At 38.6% G+C, this 19,358-nt stretch overlaps 1 protein-coding gene across 1 annotated transcript in view; it reads right to left on the reverse strand.

Moving 5' to 3' along the window:
* Nrg3 (neuregulin 3) overlaps window positions 1–19,358 on the reverse strand; it is a 1,080,436-nt gene that overhangs the window by 270,702 nt on the left and 790,376 nt on the right. Inside the window, exon 4 of the mRNA XM_032919377.1 lies at window positions 205–278. Coding sequence (XP_032775268.1) covers window positions 205–278 — 74 coding nt within the window. The remainder of the gene's footprint in view (window positions 1–204; window positions 279–19,358) is intronic.

Here is a 19,358-nt window from a genome sequence, read left to right on the forward strand (position 1 = left end):
TAGGTTTCTCTTGGGAGAAACCCTAGACTTCATTAGCCCTAGTTGTGCTTAGATCAAGTTCACCTTCACCACATTCTGTCCTTGGCAGCTCACAGAGACACCTAATGTAATACGACCTTCAGCCTTCAGCCATGGTAAGACCTTCACTCTGGCAGGACTACCTATACATCATCCCATTACAGAGAAGAAAAAGGCTTGACCTACTTGGATCCGACAAGATGGAGTCTGTTTTCGGCAGAAATTGATCACAACGAACTCCTTGGTAGCCTTCCTTGCACCTGAGAAGAGGGATAAATGACAAGCATGTGCATGTGGTTGTGAAAGATTCAAGGTTTCAGAAAGCAGATCAAGCACTAACAGTGACATGAGAACAGTCTATGAAGCCTTTTTGTATTTGACTCAGCCTGCTTCCAAGAGCCACAGGCAGATTCTAGATTTTAATATTGTTCCAAACAACAAACAAATAAACAGAAACACCCAGAAAGACACAACATTGTAATTATATCTGCAAATGCAGTACCCAAAGAGCAAATTCACCAACATCTCAAATGCCTCTCTCAGCAGAGTGGATAGTGGTTATCATATTAGAAGGCTGGCAGCAGGTACATTATTCTTTGTACAACAATGTGGTCTCCAAATGCATTCAGAAACATATTCTTCAAACAATAATGTGGTCTCCAAATACATTCAGAAACATTTTTTTCTTGAAAAAAAGCACATTTTCCAATATAACACATCAGTTACAGCTTTAAGATAATGATATTATTTTCTTGCGTTTTATCAGCTTGCTCCTTTGCTGACTTTGAGTTTTTCAATTCACTCCTTAGCTACTCTTCCAATCCATGTCACTTCCTTGAGAAGTATCAGCATTTCATATGGCAGGATCTAAGTGGCATCTTTCTAACACCGTTGAGTCCTTTATATTTAGAAGATGTATGCAAAGTACCTGGTCTCTGCCAGCCATTGTACACGGCAATTATCCTGAGTGAATACATTGGTGGAGTTGGGGGCACTCTTGCTGGAACCATCTGTAAGAAGAGTGCTTCCACATGGTTCAATCCATCAAGGTACCTGACCAGCTCAGACAACAGCAGCATGTTGACTGCAAGTTCCAGTAACAAATGCAGTTAAGGCCCAAAACACTGTCTTGGTACTGTCTCTTTAAGTGGATGGTTGTGTTTACTGGTCTGCATGAAGCTTACTTAATCTGTCATGCTTGGACTGAGCAGAGAAGCCAGCATTGTCACCTGTGGGAATAATCTGTCCTACTTACAGAGGGGAAAAAAAAATTGAGCTGCTGACAGGAAAATCAGATTTGAAAAATAGTCATCTGCTTGTTAGGGATCTAACAATTAACACAAGTATTCCAAGAGATGTCCCACCCATCAAGGAGGGCTGTGGATTCTTCACTCATATGCTGTGTTTTCTGGGTGTGATAACAGTATTAGGTGAGGCTTACGTAAACAGGGCGGAAACACCAAAGGCACCTACGACATTTTCTGCCTTTCATGTTGAGCCAAATTTGAACTCAGATAATCAGACCAGTGCTCTTTGGATACTCCAGTATATTTCCTGATTTTTTCCCCATAGATAGACTTAAAACAAAATATTCTATTATGTGTATATGTTTAGCCCAGGAGTCTCTGGTGCCTATAAGTTCATTTCTGCAAACCTTTCTCTTCATAGCTTTAGAATAAAAATCTTATGTGCTTGAAATAAAGTGGGCAGATACGTGATTTTCTAATGTTGAAAGGGCAGCTAGACAGTACTTAAGGTTGAAACATATTTGTGATAACCAAGGTAAAGTTCTGTTTTCTGAAAGCTGTCCTGGTGCTAATGTTTGCTCTCATCCAGAATTGTCGATGTCAAGGCACATCAACCCTCACTTCCTTGTGCCTGGGTTGTGCCCTGGTCACATGTTATCATACATAAGCACTTCCCTGGGTTGTTATTTCTAACCCATGTGGAAGGACGTAAGGACCCTTTAACTGTTTGTTTATTTAATGTGAAAATGGTATCCTAGGAGACACACTTGTTTGTTTGTTTGTTTGTTTGTTTTTGCTTTGCTGTCTAAAGGTTTGTTGTTACTTAAAACACCATATTCCATTTGTGTGTGGAAAAGAAAATCAAGGGTTTGAATTTTTATCAGTCTTAAACCAATCAACCATAAATCAAAGCCCACCTTAGAGCATTAAGCCTCATGGGGCATTAGGAAAATCGTAAAGCTGCCTCCACACTGTGGGCTGCAGATAATAAAGTGTGAGGGTGGTGTTGCAGCTTTGCTTAGGTCCAGCATGGGCTCCGCAGCCACGCAGTCAGCCACAGCAAGCCAGGCCCTGTTGTGAGAGAGGTGCAGAGGTACACAGGCCATTGCTAATTGGTGCCGTAATTTGAAAAAAATAAAAACCCTGTAAGTTCAGACTGATCCAAACGTGAAGTTGGAGTACTGTTAGCACAGATTGCAGATGAAGTGAGCTTTATCTATGATAATATTAAAGCACTGGAGAAGAATACGTCTTCAAACACACTTCTATTGCACGACTGAGTCTGGTGATGCTGTGTGACATGTTTGTTCCTTTTCTTGGATGGTGGGGAGACTTACTGTTTCCTTATTGAAAAGCACAGTATAAAGAACAAGAGTGGCAGTTATAGTGTGGAATGTTGGCTTCATCTTAAAGCATAAGTGAATGTCATTTAAGAGTGTGTAAGTAATCCTTAATGGTAAATATGGCTTTCTTTTTTAACAAATTACAAATCTTTCTTTAACTGGGTTAGTGGCCTGTTCGTTTTCTTTTCTCTTTGCCATGAAAACTCACTCTGTTCACCTGTTTTCTATATTTATTTGTCTTCTAGAAGCCTTCGTCATAGCCACTGTATTAAAAAGAAAACCACAATACTGTTCAGTTATTTCACAGGCAAGGCTTGATTCTGCATACTCAGGCAGTCAGGTTGACAAAAGGTTGCTTGAAGAAAATGAGAGAATTATTACCAACTGTGAAATAACCACAAGGCAAAGGTGGTTTGCAAGAGCCGAGACATTTTCCTGTGGGCAAAATTAGCTTCTGATTCTCTGTGTTTACTCTGAGCTGAAGAAGTTGTCTTGTTAGAAAACTGTAACTTCTAAACAATTTTTTTTTTACATTTCCAAATAAAAAGGTCATGAGGAAAGGCATGCAGGTGACACTTGAAGCCAAGTAGGGCAGGTGAGAACATTCAGTCATAACTATGATTGTTTCCAATAGTTAGAGGGACTGACCACTGGCAATAGTGCCCACACAGTGAGTAAAGACAAGGGCACTCTGCAGACCCAGCTCCGGCATCTGTAAAGTCTAGACAACGAAGAGCCTGTATTACATTATGTCCATGTCCCCAGAGGACACCACTGTGAAATTTGAAGTGTACACATTACTGCTCTTTCTCACACCCTCTCAGATTTGCCCTTGCTATCCTACCGGCCCGTGTTTCATTGGAAATAACACTCATCATTTCATATCATTTTTCTCTCCTCTACATTGCCCTTGAGAAAAAAAGCTCAGTAGCTGGTTTTAGTTTACGAAGAAAGAAAGAAAGAAAGAAAGAAAGAAAGAAAGAAAGAAAGAAAGAAAGAAAGAAAGAAAGAAGGAGGGAAGGGAAGGGAGAAAGAAAGAAAGAAAGAAAGAAAGAAAGAAAGGGAAGAAAGAAGGAAAGTCCAAAGACAATCAATAGAGCCACAAATTCCAGCCGAGACAAGGAAGCACAAAATGCATTATCTTCGCCTAGAATTCAATACTTGTTTTGTCTGGCCTGGTGAAACAGAAATTGACAATATATCAAGACTACATGCGAAAGAACCCCAAAGGAAAGAGTTTTCAATAATCCAGTTGGCATACTTTCACTGCCCCATGAACAACTTGCAGGAGAGTAAATGGCAGTGGATGTAGTGACTCATGGTTGCCAAAGAGGCCAAGGCATAAGTGAAAGTTGAGTGCTTCGCCCTAAACGGGGTACATTTAGCACCCCCACTAAGTTTCAAACAAGAACCCAAAAAACAGAAACATAGAAAATAAGAGCAAGAAGATAGCTGGGGGAGAAGATCCGAGTAGTAGTGAGGCAAGCAATTCAAAGGGATCGCATAGCAGCTTGTGCTACTACCGAATAAGGCCAGGATGAGACTGGTCTGTCAACAGCCAATCAAGGATCAGGGAGGGCAGCACTAGTTCCATTTCACCAAATGAAACTGCTGTCGGTTAAGGGACTCACTAGGAGGAACGGTCATGATTTTCAGATATGTAGCCAAAGGTGAGTGGACTTGGTTCCAATAATTAGTTCCAAATCCACAAATGGTCAGGAAAGTGGTCTTGGTTATAATCAATGGGTCATAAAACAAAATGACAGAAATGTGGAGAAAGAACTCAGACAGAGATTAGAGGGTGGATAACAGGGGTAGGGGAGAGATAAAAGAGGCAATGAACAAGAGTAACTAGAGTGCCCTAAATATTCATACGTAATTGTCATGGTACAAACTTAATAGATAAAAAGTGGTTTGGCTGTGTATATGCATTCCCAGGAGCCGCCACCTTGGGTTGGCTTAAAGCAATCCCTGCAGTTTAAAGCAAAAGTTGCAGAAAAGTCGAGTTTCTATCATAACATTTCTCTTAGTTTGCGTCTGAATGTATTCTATATGAATTATTTAGTGTCTTTGTTTCCTGTTTCAACTTAACTATAATTAAATGAGAATAATACTAGTAAAGAAAATAATAACACATAGAGTCATTGTGCTATGCTTTCTGGATTGGCTGTTTTTATAACAAAAAACAGTATACTTTTCATCCACGAGGAAGGGTTTCAGATAAGGCAAAAAGGAAAATATGTGAACAATGCAAATGTATTTAGCATAGTTTCTTCCTTCCTTCCTTCCTTCCTTTCTTTCTTTCTTTCTTTCTTTCTTTTGTCTAGTAGAATAGAGTTTATTTAGGGCATGGGGGAGGGGAGTTGAGGGAGTAGAGACAGAGAAATGCAGAGAGGGGGGAGTGAGGTAGGGAGGGAGCAGGGAGAGAAGGGGAGGGAGAGAGAGAGGCTGGCTATGAAGAGATGAAGAGAGGTGTGTGTGTGTGTGTGTGTGTGTGTGTGTGTGTGTGTGTGTGTGTGTGTGTGTTTAGGGCAATGGGGAGAGAAGGGACAGAGAGGGGAGAGAGGAAGACAAGAGCAAGAGCTAGCATAGTTTCAATACCTGTGTTATATGCCATCTGCTAAACTTCTATGGGAAACATAAATGCTTGATTTTAAACAAAACAAATTCTTTTTCTAAAGGAATTGTTCCATACAAACTTTATATTCCTGACTGTACAGCCCTTTGTTCTTAGGGAAAAAAATGGCTATTCCTTTGGATAGGAATAGAAACCAGATACACTGAAATTAATAGAAGAGAAAGTGGGGAACAACCTCGAACACATGGGCACAGGGTAAATTTCCTAAACAGAATACTAGAGACTTATGCTATAAGATTAAGAATTGACAAATGGGGCTGCATAAAACTGCAATGATTCTGTAAGGCAAAGGACACTGTCAATAGGACAAAACAGCAACCAACAAATTGGGAAAAGATCTTAAGCAATAGCATAGTTTCTTCCTTTCTTTCTTTCTTTCTTTCTTTCTTTCTTTCTTTCTTTACATCCAATAGAGGGCTAATAACTAATATATGCAAAAAATCAAAATTTTAGACTCCAGAGAATCAAATAACCCTATTAAAAATGGGGTACAGAGTTAAAATTAGAATTCTCAACTGAGGAATATTGAATGACCATGAAGCACCTAAAGAAATGTTCAACATCCTTATTCATCAGGGAAATGCAAATCAAAACAATTCTAAGATTCCACCTCACACCAGTCAGAATGGCTAAGTTCAAAAATTCAGGTGACAATAGATGTTGGCTAGGATGTGGAGAAAGAGGAACACTCCTCCATTGTTGGTGGAATTGTAAGCTGTATAACGACCCTAGAAATCAGTCTGGGGCTTCCTCAGAAAATTGGAAATAGTTCTACCTGAGGACCCAGCTATACCACTCCTGGGCATATACCCAAAAGATGCTCCAACATATAACAAGGACACATGCTCCACTATGTTCATAGCAGGCTTATTTATAATAGCCAGAAACTGGAAAAAAACAGATGTCCTGCAATGGAGGAATGGATACAGAAAATGTGGTACATCTATACAATGGATTACTACTCAGTTATTAAAATCAATGACTTCATGAAATTCTTTGGCAAATTAATAGAACTAGAAAATTTCATCCTGAGTGAGGTAACTCAGTCACAAAAGAACACACATGGTATGCACTCACTGATAAGTGGATATTAGCCCAAAAACTTGGAATACCTAAGATACAATTCATAGACTGCCTGAAGCTCAAGAAGAAGGAGGACCAAAATATGGATACTTCAGTGCTCCTTAGAAGGGGGAACAAAATACTCTCAGGAGGAAATAATGGAGACAAAAGGCATAGCAGAGACTAAAGGAAAAGCCATCCAGAGACTGTCCCACTGGGAGATCCAACCCCATATACTGTCACCAAACTCAGACAATATTGTGGATGCCAAGAAGTGCATGCTGATGGGAGCCTGATATAGCTGTCATCTGAGAGGTTCTGCCAGAGCCTGACAAGTACAGAGGCAGATGCTCACACCCAACCATTGGACTGAGAACGGGGTCCCCAAAGGAGGAGTTAGAGAAAGGACTGAAGGAGCTGAAGGGGTTTGCAACCCCATAGGAAGAACAGCAGCATCAATCAACCACACGCCCCATAGCTCCCAGGGACTAAACCACCAACAAAAGAGTACACATGGAGGGACCCATGGCTCCATCCACATATTTAGTAAAGGAGGGTCTTGTCTGGCTACAATGGGAGGAGAGGCCCTTGGTCCTGTGAAAGCTCAATGCCCCAGTTTAGGGGAATGCCAGGGTGGGGAAGAGGGAGGAAGTAGATGGGTTGGTTGGGGAGCACCCTAACAGAAGCAGGGGGAGGAAAATGGTTAGGGAGTGAAATGTGAATAAAGAAAATATCCCATAAAAGAAAAAATAAAAAGAAAATAGCCACTTGGTCATAGTGAATCACTCTGTCAATTTCAAGGACACTATGAAATGGAGATTTGACCAAGGACAATTTCTACAAGTATTTTGCCTTATTTTCTTCCAATACTCTTCAATGCTGGTCTTTGAATAAGGAAAATGGAAAAAGCTTGATAAAAGTACATTTAGTACTTGGAGGCTGAATGATTATCGCATTGCCTGATTCTGAAGCCTGGATCCAGTATGTAATAACTACGTAATCTTTTGCATCCATGAAGATAAGAGCATTTTATGTCTAAAATTATAATATAAAATACAGTCAGAAGTGGCTCATGGTAAGCAGTCAATAGATCCCAGTGTTCCCTGCACTACCATCTCAGTTCTCAGAAAGGTAGCAGACACAGCAAAGTTATCTATGCTATTCAATATCCCAGGGCAAGACATGATACCATAAAATGAAACTATTATTTTAAAAATTATAGGCCTAAATTCATAAGTTATTATCCAGTATCAAAATATCTTAGATACTGACTTAAAGACAATTTTCTTAATTAAAAAGAAATCCTCCTTACACATGGCTTGGAAGGATATTTCATATTGAGTAATAAACTTTCTTTTTATCCATAGTTTCAAAGTATAGACATTCATGATATATAACATGCTTTGAAATTTGTATATATTATGGAAAAGGTAGTCAAATAATACAACATTGTCTTACAGATTTTCTGCAATAGGAATACATAAAATTTATTTGATGGTTTTTAAATATCTAATAGTTGGTAAATAATTCTAGAAAATAAAGTATGTCCTTTAAACTTCTTTCATATCAATATTTGGAATGTATGTTAGTACACTCAATATGGAAAACTATGTGGAACTTACTCAAAAAATGGAAAATATATCTGATTCAGCCACCTCACTATTTACTTTCATTATGCAGTCAAACAAAATTAAATCAGAATGCTAAGAGGGATATTCGCGTGTTTATATTCACCACAGTGTTATCCACAGTAGCTATCATATTGAGTTAACCTAAGTACCTAGTAATAATGAAAATAAAATAGGGAAAAAAGGAAGTACAAAAACAATGAGATATTTTGAACCACGATGAAAGAATTTGCTGTGCTTTGTACATCACAGATGAACACTTTTGCACTGTGTACATCAATGAAATACACTATGTTGTGTGCAGCCAGCTACCAGTAAACAGCTAAATCCATTATGATATCATTCATCTATGGAACTTAAAAACTTGAGATCAGAAATAGAGCAGAAAGGTGGTCTTCCAGAGGCTTCCAGGAAGCTTTCAGAAGCTTCCAGAAACTTCCAGAGCTTCCTAGTCCTTCTAGGGTTAGGAAACCAGTGTTGATGTCCCTTCATAATGTCAGAGTCTGGATTAAAAACAAATAACAAGTAAAACCTATGAAAAGTACTAACAAACAAAAAACTCGGGATAGATTCAAGTAACATAAGGTGAATGACCCAGCACAAATAAGATAGATATGGAGAAATCATGATCCAAAAGCTGCTTGGTCTGGATATGAATGGGATGGGTGGGCTCAAAATTTTTCTCCCTAAGGATCTGCAGACTAGAGCTATTGACTCAGAAGCATTAATAGTTTCAGAACAAATGCATGTCCCCAGCCAATATTCAATTGAAACTAGACTGTAGGTTTGACCACAGAGAATTTGCAACATTGATTAAAGTGTAAGCTTTCTTTAGCTGAACTGAGAATTTAATTAAGTGGTTTTATTTAAAAAGGAACACTAATTAAGACAGCAAGATCTGTAAGTTAACCACTTGGTATTAACATTATCTACTGATTAGCTCTGGGTCCAGCTCTTCTAAAACACTTTGGACTATAAAAAGAAGAGTTTAGTGTTGGATTTGTGCAAATTTCAGTGTAGCACTTGTCATCGATAATGGGAAAATTTCTTAACATGCTACTTCAATACCTTATCAGTTTAGCAGTTTTCCAGCATGGCTGGCGAAACTGATTCTTCTAACGTCATTCAGATATTTCTGACTAATGAAATTGGATTCAAAATCTGAAGAAAACACTAGGATTCGTTTCAAAATTTACATCTTCAGGCAAAATCTGGTCTGAAAAAAACTGGATATAAAATATAAAGGATATCAACTCCTTAACTTAAAATTATTATGATTTCATGTTCAAGTTTTAAGTCTTTTACTTGGATGCAAGAAATAGAATCCATTCAGTCACCAAGGGACAAAGGAAATGAGTGATGTCTGTAAGATCTATTAAAGGGACACAATAGCAAATGTATGATTACACAGCCCTAAGGTCTTCTCCACAGACACAGTAGAAGCTACCTGGCTAGGTACATCATTTGGCATCAAATCAGTGCCCAGTAAAGTAGTGGCCATTAACCCAGATTGTATCATTTTACCTCTGATAATGACACAGTCCCTCTGCGAGAGTCATTGCTGCAGAGTGTTAATATCAGTCTCAACAAACATTTAGTGTTTAATATGTTTGCTTGACCCTACTTACTCTTGACTTTCACTTCTCTATTACTATGCCAGTTATGAAACTAAAACATGTAACACAGGATGAAAGTACCAGACAATTTAGGATATAATATACTATGATTTAGTACAGTATTTATATATTATTTAGTACAATACAGTGTATTATAATTTAGTTAAGGCTGACTAACTTATCCTTTCCACTTTAGCTTTGATTTTTACCACATCTAAGATAAAAATTATGAACCTACTAGCATGATGGGATCTGGAGAAGTCTCTTTATGGGTACTGCAATACCCAGCCTGTGATCTGTCTCTCCTATTCTTAAAGCTATATTCTAGATGACTAACGCCCTACTCTTAAGATGCCCTGGGACCTTGGTTGTCTCCTAATGGCTCTACCTTCAATTAACATCACTGAGAGTAAGTAAATTTTTCAATACACCACTTTAGGGGAGAGACACAATTCTGGCCATTACAGATACCAGCGTGGAGAACTGATATCCACAAAGCAGCCAAGTCCACAGCATAAATAGGGGTATGCAAAGGATGTCCAGATAAAATCAAAATTCCAGTTTAATTTGTATTTCCCATAGATGAGATCATTTTTATGTGTACTACACATACAACACATGGGGTTGAAAATAAAATTGAATTCATTGTTTCTATGAAGTTCACATGTAACTTTGTGTAATGTGATTTATTTGCTATCTCGGGCAAACATATGTGGGAGAAAAATTAATTTAGATAATCCAGAGAAAATTACCAACAGGAAATACCCTAATTTCAGCTAAGATATAGCATCGATATCATAACTATTATTTCAGTATTTGGATGTGTTTTGCAATATTTTTTTTTGAATAACGAATTCAAGTACTTTATACATCCTTGTATAAACCACCTAAAGCACTTAATAAGCTCACACAGCCCATACAACATGTGCCTCTCCAACAGCCTGAGCACTGAGAGGCTACTTTCACAAGAGGCAATGATCAAATGAAGTAATGCTGTTTCTAATCACTAGACGGCAGGTGTCTGCTTTGATTGGCTCACCAGCACACTTTCCATACCATCAAAATAAACTCTAAGAGCTCTTGGGCGGTAGCCTCACTAAGATGGAAGGTAAAAAGAACTTCTTTCGGCTTTGTTCTTCAGCTCACCGTACTTTGGATCTTTCTAATATTAGTGTACGATTGAATTACAAGCAGTGTGCACAGATGTGTGTCACACAGGGCAATGGTTGCCAACAGCAGTCGATCAGGGGTAAGGAGAAACCCAGGGGGAGAGCTGGAGAGCTGAGAGAGAGAGAGAGAGAGAGAGAGAGAGAGAGAGAGAGAGAGAGAGAGAGAGAGATGTCAAGGAAGGAAGAAGCCAGCCTTGTTCCCTGTCCGGCCTGTGTAAGTGATTCTCCGAAGCAACACAATACACAGCTTGATAAGGACATATCAGAAAAATAAAAAAAATTAAATAAGGCTGAGAGAGAATTCTTGTTTAAAAGGTGTCCCTATGATTGGCATTATAAAGGAGAAGGCCAGCTCATTAACAAAGGAACTGATACAGCACCCACAGCATGTTTCAAAGGAAGTGGTAATAATTACTGTCTCCCTGAGAAAGGGGCAAAGTAGCCACACAGTGTCATTTACAAATCTCCTTGCAAACATCACAGAACAAGCTGAAAAGTCACAGAGCTTTCTGATTTAATTAATACGGGGGGGGGGCTTATCTTACATGTCTAGATCATAGAAAGAAAGTTTTACATAAAATGTAGGTTGGTTTTTTAAGCCATTTTAGAAGGCTCTGGAGATACAGAGCCCTAATTCAATGACATAATGTCCCATTTTTCCCAGGATATTGTCCAGTCCGCTAACAAGGAACAATATTTCTGCAGTCTGGAGGAGTAGAGCAGCTTTGATTGCAATTTAAAATGCTAGATCTCCTTTCTATGATAAACGATTTACTACTGAAGAAAGATTAACAAACAAGCAAACATAAAACAACAAAAAAAAAACCAACCAAACAAAAATCAGATAGAATCTTTCATTATTATGGCATTCAACAGTAAGAAGAAAGCTTTCTCCTGAATAAAGAATGATTTCATATTAAAATCAGTCATGTAACTCAGACTGAGTTGAGCTTAAAGCAGGATCTGTCCTCCTCCTCCCTCAAACTGATTTAGGATCTTAGGTTTAAATGAATACTTAGTTAAACATAACCAGTGTCAGTTAGAAAACCTGTTTGGAAAACACCAGGTTTGGGAAACAAGACAACTGTGTGACTAGACCAACATCAGCCTTGTGCAAAAGCCTGATTTCTTAATTATGATATTCTGCACACTAAAGTGTCATTCAGATAAACTTTGGGTGATGATGAAGAAGAAGAAGAAGAAGAAGAAGAAGAAGAAGAAGAAGAAGAAGAAGAAGAAGAAGAAGAAGAAGAAGAAGAAGAAGAAGAAGAAGAAGAAGAAGAAGAAGAAGTGGGTAAGTATAATGCAGAGAATTAACCTATAAACTCCACCTGCCCAGAGCTGAAGGAACTTCTTGGAGTGCTGGGACTTGTGGGATTTGTAGTTCTTGGGAAATAACAAAGCTTCATGGGATCTAAAACATGTGAGGCCATATTTGATATTCAATTAATGCTTTATTTAAATTTGTTTCAAATTAGTGGACTTCTTTTCTCTGGAGAATCGATAGGTTAACAAAATGAAGAGGGAGGAGACAGTATGGGGAGCTACAAACCAAGATGTAGAAACTCACTTAGTATTCAGAGATTTGAAATAAGCAAAAAGGAACAACTCAAAAGAAAAGCTTGCCTGTGTTTGGGGGGAGGTTAGTGTGAGGAGGAGTTAGACCTAGGGTGTTTGGAGAGCCACCTGTATGTATTTGGCTGCTCGGTCTGTGTTAAGAAGTACCTCATGGTAGCTGACTTTGTGCTTCAGAGTGGCTGGCCCTGAGCTTCAGAGGAGTCTCCTGCCTCCATCTCCATCTCCCACTAGGAATGCTGTGGTTAAAGGTGGATATACTGCTGAATTAGGCCTTTATGGAGATGCCGGAAATCCAAGCTCAGGTCGTAAGGCTCTTGGAGCAATTGCTTTAACCATGGCACAGCTGCCCCAGGCAGCACTTATGCATATTTAATGTAAAATTATGGGTACTGGTGATGCCACATAGAATGTGGCAGTCAATTTAGCTTTCAAATGTGATTTAGGTTCCTTGTTGTGCCCACTCTATTAAACAGTTTGACATTCCCCCAATATCACATGATACACAGGCACACTTATGTATGTACAACCACACCAAAACCAAAACAGACCACCCTAAGTAAACCAGATGCATGCAAAGATGTTATACTCAATGTATAATGGTGTAGTAAAATAAAGGCACCTCCTCCAACTGCCAATGATGGGTCAGGAAGGAAGTTTTGAAACAAGAACTTGAGACTTGGGAAAGACATCAAAGGGCAAAAGTTATAGAACAGGTACAGAACCCATCTTTTTTTTCAATTTCTCTGCTGCTAAATGCTTTCTTATAAAATCAAAGACATTTCGAAGTTCATATGACATGCCTGACACCAGCCTTTTCCGAATCATTTCAATGGAACATTGGTTCTTTTGCTGTATTCTACCTTATGTCAAAGCCAAGATTAAAAGGGGTGATAATATCAGAACTACTAACCTACAACTGACAAGACAGTGAAAAAAATTACACACACACACACACACGCATGCATGTACACAAGCACAAGCACACACATACAAACATACCCACATACACACAGTTACTAGTTCATGGTGGCAGAGCAAAAGCGTGGTTACTCAAGCTCCAAGTTCAGGACTCACATCTTAAACCACAAGTACAAAGCCAGTCTCTAGTGATGTACGTTCTCCAACAATCCCGCACTCCCAGGACTTCTACAAACACTAACAACAGCTAGGAATAAAGCACTCAAGTGATCAAGCCTCTGGGAGACCTTTCTCATACACAGCACTGTAGTACTTAACAGGACTGTTGGCAAGCTAAAAGGAAATCTCAGGAGATGTGTAATGATTTAAAATCACTAAATAGCTTATGATTACTTTCTACTAACATGAACCATGGAGGAGTCTCGCCGGATGCTCTTCTCTGTGTTTATCTTAGAGTACACTGACCAGAAAGTGTTCTCAGAAAGGACTTCGTTTTATAGAAAACCTGCTAAAGCAAAGACAAGCTTCCCTGCAGGCCTATGTCAAGCATCCATGTGCTGAAAGCTTTACACAAGTGAGATGAAGTAATTCCAACTGCAGCTTCTCTTGAAAAGGAGATGCTTCTTCTGGGGCTGAGAGAAATGCACTTCAGGGCCCCAGGACACAAGGAAGTCATGTGTGCAAAGTTGCATTAATATCCACATTGAATTAACACCTGGGATTGTGTTTCTCCATTTGTTTATGTTCTTGACTACTCCTACAACTTGTGTATATTCATTAGTTTTGTGGTCTATTAACTGTTTTTAGGAACAGCCTATCAATTTATACTTATCATATATATATGTATATATATATAGTTATATAGTTATATAAATATAACTTTAATGATATACTCATTCTCACTTGATGGAGTAATTTAATAGAGTCTGAAATTGCTAAAAGAAAACAAACATGATATTCAATAAGCCTTTTAACTTACTATGTTAAAGTCTTGCAACTTCTCAATATAATCAATTAAAATCAAATTTGCCAAGAAATCTACCTCTGTATTTGAACACAGAAATATCTTTCAGTCAAGAAAATGTACTAACGACTACAGCACAGGTGAAGAATGGCGAGAATCTCAACAGAGAATGGTAAATGAACATAGAGTGAAATTGCTTTATTGCAGGTCAATGAAGAGCAAAGTTAGAGAGACAGAGGTAGAGAAATATCCACAGAGGGAAGCAGAATAAGAGTGGAAAGTGGTTAATGTGAAACAACGAGCTCTACCAGAGAGGCACTCTCACCCTACCTAATCCTAGTTACTATAGGATAAGAACCACAAACACAGAAAATGAACTGGAGGAACCAAGCATTCAGATTTAGTGCTTTCTACTGGCTGAAGCCTCTGGTCAGGAAAACATGGTACAAGGTGTCTTACTCACATAGAAGGCTGATCATGACAGGTTACATATGTAAGAACAAATAATTTTTGAGTCATATTGGCAAGATATTCTACATGGTACACACTTATATGTGAATATGGATATATATGTTTAGATTTATCTAGACAGTTTTCTTCACTGTCAGTTTAACACAGGCACTGGGACTCTTGACATCACAATCAGAGTATGCTCAAGTCCCTTGTATAAAAACAGTATAGTACTTGCCTACAAACTGCATAGCATTACACAGACAATTATATTGCATAATGTATGGGGAAATAGGAAAAATAAATATGGACACATTTAAGGAGATATAATTTATTTCAAATCATGTCTATCAAAAGTTGCTTTTAATCCGAGGAGGAAGAGATTGCTGTGGAGGTCCAATAATGCAGTACAAATGCTCATGTCTTTATGCCTTTAGGACCAAAGGGCACTGTCTCCATTTAGTTTAAGTCAACAACAGCTTTCTCTATCTCTATCTCTGTCTCTGTCTCTATGTCTGTCTCTGTCTCTGTGGGGAGGGGGTATATTTTAACTATGGTTAAAAAAGTCTTTACCTCAGTCCCAATGTAGGTCTGCACTAGTCTTTCCCACCCATGTCCTGTGTTCCTTTATCACAAATGTTTCCAATAGCACATAAAAAGTCACACACATAGGCTCTCATATCCTGTTCTCAGCGCTTTGAGGCAATGGTATTTTTTTTTCTTCTGAAATGTCATTTTTTTTTCCCTTTGGCACCACAGCTAATCTCCCTGGCCTAGCACATTACAGAGGCCTGCCTACTAATTACATGAATCTTCTATACTCTTTTTGAAGATGAAAAGCTCTAGTATTCTCATCTTGTTCCATGCTTTCAAATAAAAAGTCCCATCTTATAGATGTTTCTGGGAGATTTATTATCAACCACCCGCCCCTCTCCTCTCATATATATATATATATATATATATATATATATATATATATACTCACACCACAACACCACAGTTCTGATGACAACTTTAATGACCTACTCTACAAACTCCCCAAGGCTACAGCATAATTAGTCCAGTTTATAATTAGTACTTAAAAAAAAACCTTATTCATTAGAAGTAAATAAGAAGAGACTGGCGCTCCTGGAAGTGATCTACATTCTTTGATAGAAAAAAGAGGTTGTATTTATCAAGGTCTTTCTATTTTTCAGATTCTATGTAAGACACTTAACATAATAGGCTACGCGTTCCACTTGACAGTCTTGGGTCAGCATTCTTTTTTATTTTTTTACTCTACAGATAAAGCCAGAGGTATAAAATGATTTGGTAGCTTGATAATGTCACCAAATTAGTAAGAACCAATGCTGTTATTTGGGCCCTGGGACTTTTGGCCGAGACCTTTCATTTCGAAGCACTGGAAACCTTCTTCGTTTTCTGTGCCCGCAGTGGTCCACCTACATTATAGAATGTTTGGTATTAGTAAGAATGATTGCTAGGAAACAGGAGCAAACAATGAACAACAAAGGAGAAAACACCGTGAAGGTAACTGTGTCCTTGGCTCATGCAATATAACTTCAACAAGTGTGCTTGTAGCTGTCAGCCTTTCCTACAGACACTGAAAATGCCTTAGTCAGAGAAGCTTGGTGGTGATCTGAAAAAAACCTGGGCAAAGTCTCCTAGAGTGGAAAGGGAACGTAAAGTCAGTCAGCATACTGTGATTGTTATCGTGCAACCATAAGTTTGGTCTTATACTGGGGGGCTTTTGATATACCTAAAGGCCTTTGAGTACATAGGGAGGGAAGGGATTGAAGTTTATAAAGAAGAACTGTTCTTAACTTCTTTCTACATATGAACCACTGAACAGTGATGGGATCACAGAAGCAGATCATGAAACTTTGTTTACTAAGATCTGAGCTTCCTTTCTTTAAAAATGTCACTGCGGAGAACGAAGTCATTCAGCACAAGCACAGGCTTTAGGATGAAGGTGCGCAGTCCTAACCTTTCTGGGATGTAGCTCTTCGTTGTTATGGCTCTGTCATTGGTCCTTTTGTGACTGTTCTGGGGTGTTTGTTCCATGGTCAGCCTACATTACCCAACGAAGGAACTAAAAACGGGAAAATTCTAAGCAAGAAATGCATGATGGCAGGGGGAGAAGTTTCTATTCACTGATATATATATATATATATATATATATATATATATATATATATATATATATCATTGTGTATCTATGGCTTAGAGATCAAAGCATTCAAATTTCCTATTGCAGGATAATTTATTTTGGCAGCCAGACCACCAGCTATTCTTTATGGATTCTTTAAATTACATATAAAGAGCTTTGCAATCAGTGGTAATCAGTTTCAAACTTAATTTGCCCGACATGATGCAATTAGAGAAGGAGTAGGCAACGCAATAGTAAGTCTCTCGGGTCTCTGCTTCCTCCCTAACATCTTCCTCTGTAACCAGAAGTGCCTGTCACAAAAGAAATCAAGGTTTCATTTTGCTTTGGACCCAAATTTTTTTTGCTTCTTTTATCAGGGTGACTGCAAGTGACTTTAGTTCTAGTCCTCATTAGCAGAACAGTGGACACTTTAATCTCTAAATTCCATGTCTTTCCTGTGCAATGTTTAGAGTGCAGCTGGTCATAAAAGAATATTCAGTGCTGATCTCAAGGGATAAGAGAATATGCATACGTTTGTCCCTGTAAAAGAACCTCTGTTTGTACACTGAGCTGAACAGTACTAGGAAAAACATGCATCCTTGAGATCTCCCTGCAGTTGCGCAGTGCATGGTTACTCTGTTGCCTGGTCACTTTCTGACACTATTTCTGTACAGTTGCACTAATATAAAATCAATATAAATTTCATTTTCCGTGTGTGCTTTTTGTGTATATGTCCTCTCTAAATTCAAATGCTCATAAATTCATCTCTGTGGGATGGTGCTTGGAAGCAGAACCTTTGAAAAGTGATCAGATTGGGAGAGTGGACCTTAGAAATGAGATTAGTGTTCTCATAAGAGGGATTCCAGTGTCTTTTATTCTCTTTCTGTGCAGGATATTTAGTGAGAAGTTGGCAGTCAGCAGAGTGCAAGAGCTCCACTCACACCCTTCCTTCTGTTACCCTTAGAGCAGACACCACAGCCACCAGATCTTTGTAAAGTCAATGAAGTTGGTTGTACTAGCACAAACTGGCTTAGAGTGTTTGTAACTTAACCTTCTAGTGACATTGTATAGCCTTCAAGGCATCTATCTGAGTGAACTTTTGAAATGTCAATAGTACTTACATATGCGTTTTATTTATATTATGAAGCTGCTACCCTGTGACATTTCTGTTTGGTTTGAATTTAGTAGTTGAACTAACTGAGCCTCAGAAAACATAAAGGGTTGGAGAGAGATGGGTTTTTCATGGCACAGCATGGAACAGAACAGGCAAAGTACCAAGGATTCTGTTGAAGATGCTGAGATTGACACCTACTCATTTTGTACTCTTAAATCCATTCCACATTTTTTAAATCTGACTCAGAATAACTCTGTCTTGTTATTTCAAAAAGGAACTGTGATCCTCACTGGAGATACCACAGAAGCTTCCTCAGGCTATCTCTCATTCATCTTAAAGTTGAAACATTTATAATAAAAGTCCAAGATTTACACATTTAAAAATAGACAAACAAAAACACTTTAAAACATAGATTCTAGATTTTTAATCATCAAATGATGACTTTCTCATCTCTGTGAACCACTAATCTTGGGGTGGGGGATGCTTGATTTAAATAATAGTTAATAAACTTGAGTGCTGTGTGCCACACTTATAAACTCAGCCCTCTGAAACTAAGAAAGAGGAACTGAGAATATTAGGCAAGCCTTGGCTACACAGCAAGACTGTTTCTAATATAAATACAACAACACCAGTTATATTTAATAATTCCATAAGAAATGTATTTATTAAACATGTACTTGTATATATACATACATATATGTGTATAGATAAATACATATATGTTTATATACATCTACCCTTTCTCTGATAAGCCATGATATTTTCCTGTAATAATATCATCAGTATAGATTCATCAAATCAATTTTAGGACCTGGGCCCTAATTTTCTCACATGCAAACCTGAACATTGTATTGTGCACAGCCCTGCATGATGAGGGAGAAGCAAAGTACCCTACTTAAACTGAAAAGGAGAAATCCTTCCTTTATATAAATATTTGCTGGAAGTCATAAGCGGAGCAAATGCCGTCCTGGCATTTTAAGAACAGGAGAAACAAATGAAAAGGAAAACCTTCGCAAAGAAGCCTGTGGTGCAGAGGCTCTGTGGGTGCAGAGGCTCTGTGGTACCCTTTTGTTATCTCTGACATGGTTCTGCAGCTGCAGCTGATCACCACAGGCATGTTGGTGGGAGAGGGAAAGTTCACGTTTGCGAAAGGGTACCATTTGCAGGAAAACAATGGCGAGAGTGTGAATGACTGGTGTTGGAGATGGAAGCAGGAATAAAGAGAGAGGATACCAGACAGATCAGAGCACCTCATCCTTCCGTGTCAGCACACAAACCTCCCTGATTGAGAAGACGGGGCTCTTTGCATTACATCGCTTCAAGATAAATCCATAAGCCTCAGTAGACAGTTTCCTGCAGCCCTTAGTTTTTCTGTGTGTGCATGGTGTGTGTGTGTGTGTGTGTGTGTGTGTGTGTGTGTGTGTGTGTGTGTGTGTGTGTGTGTGTGCATGTGATCATGTAGAGACC

The sequence above is a fragment of the Rattus rattus genome, chromosome 13 (assembly GCF_011064425.1).
Source record: "Rattus rattus isolate New Zealand chromosome 13, Rrattus_CSIRO_v1, whole genome shotgun sequence".
Lineage (NCBI taxonomy): Eukaryota > Metazoa > Chordata > Mammalia > Rodentia > Muridae > Rattus > Rattus rattus.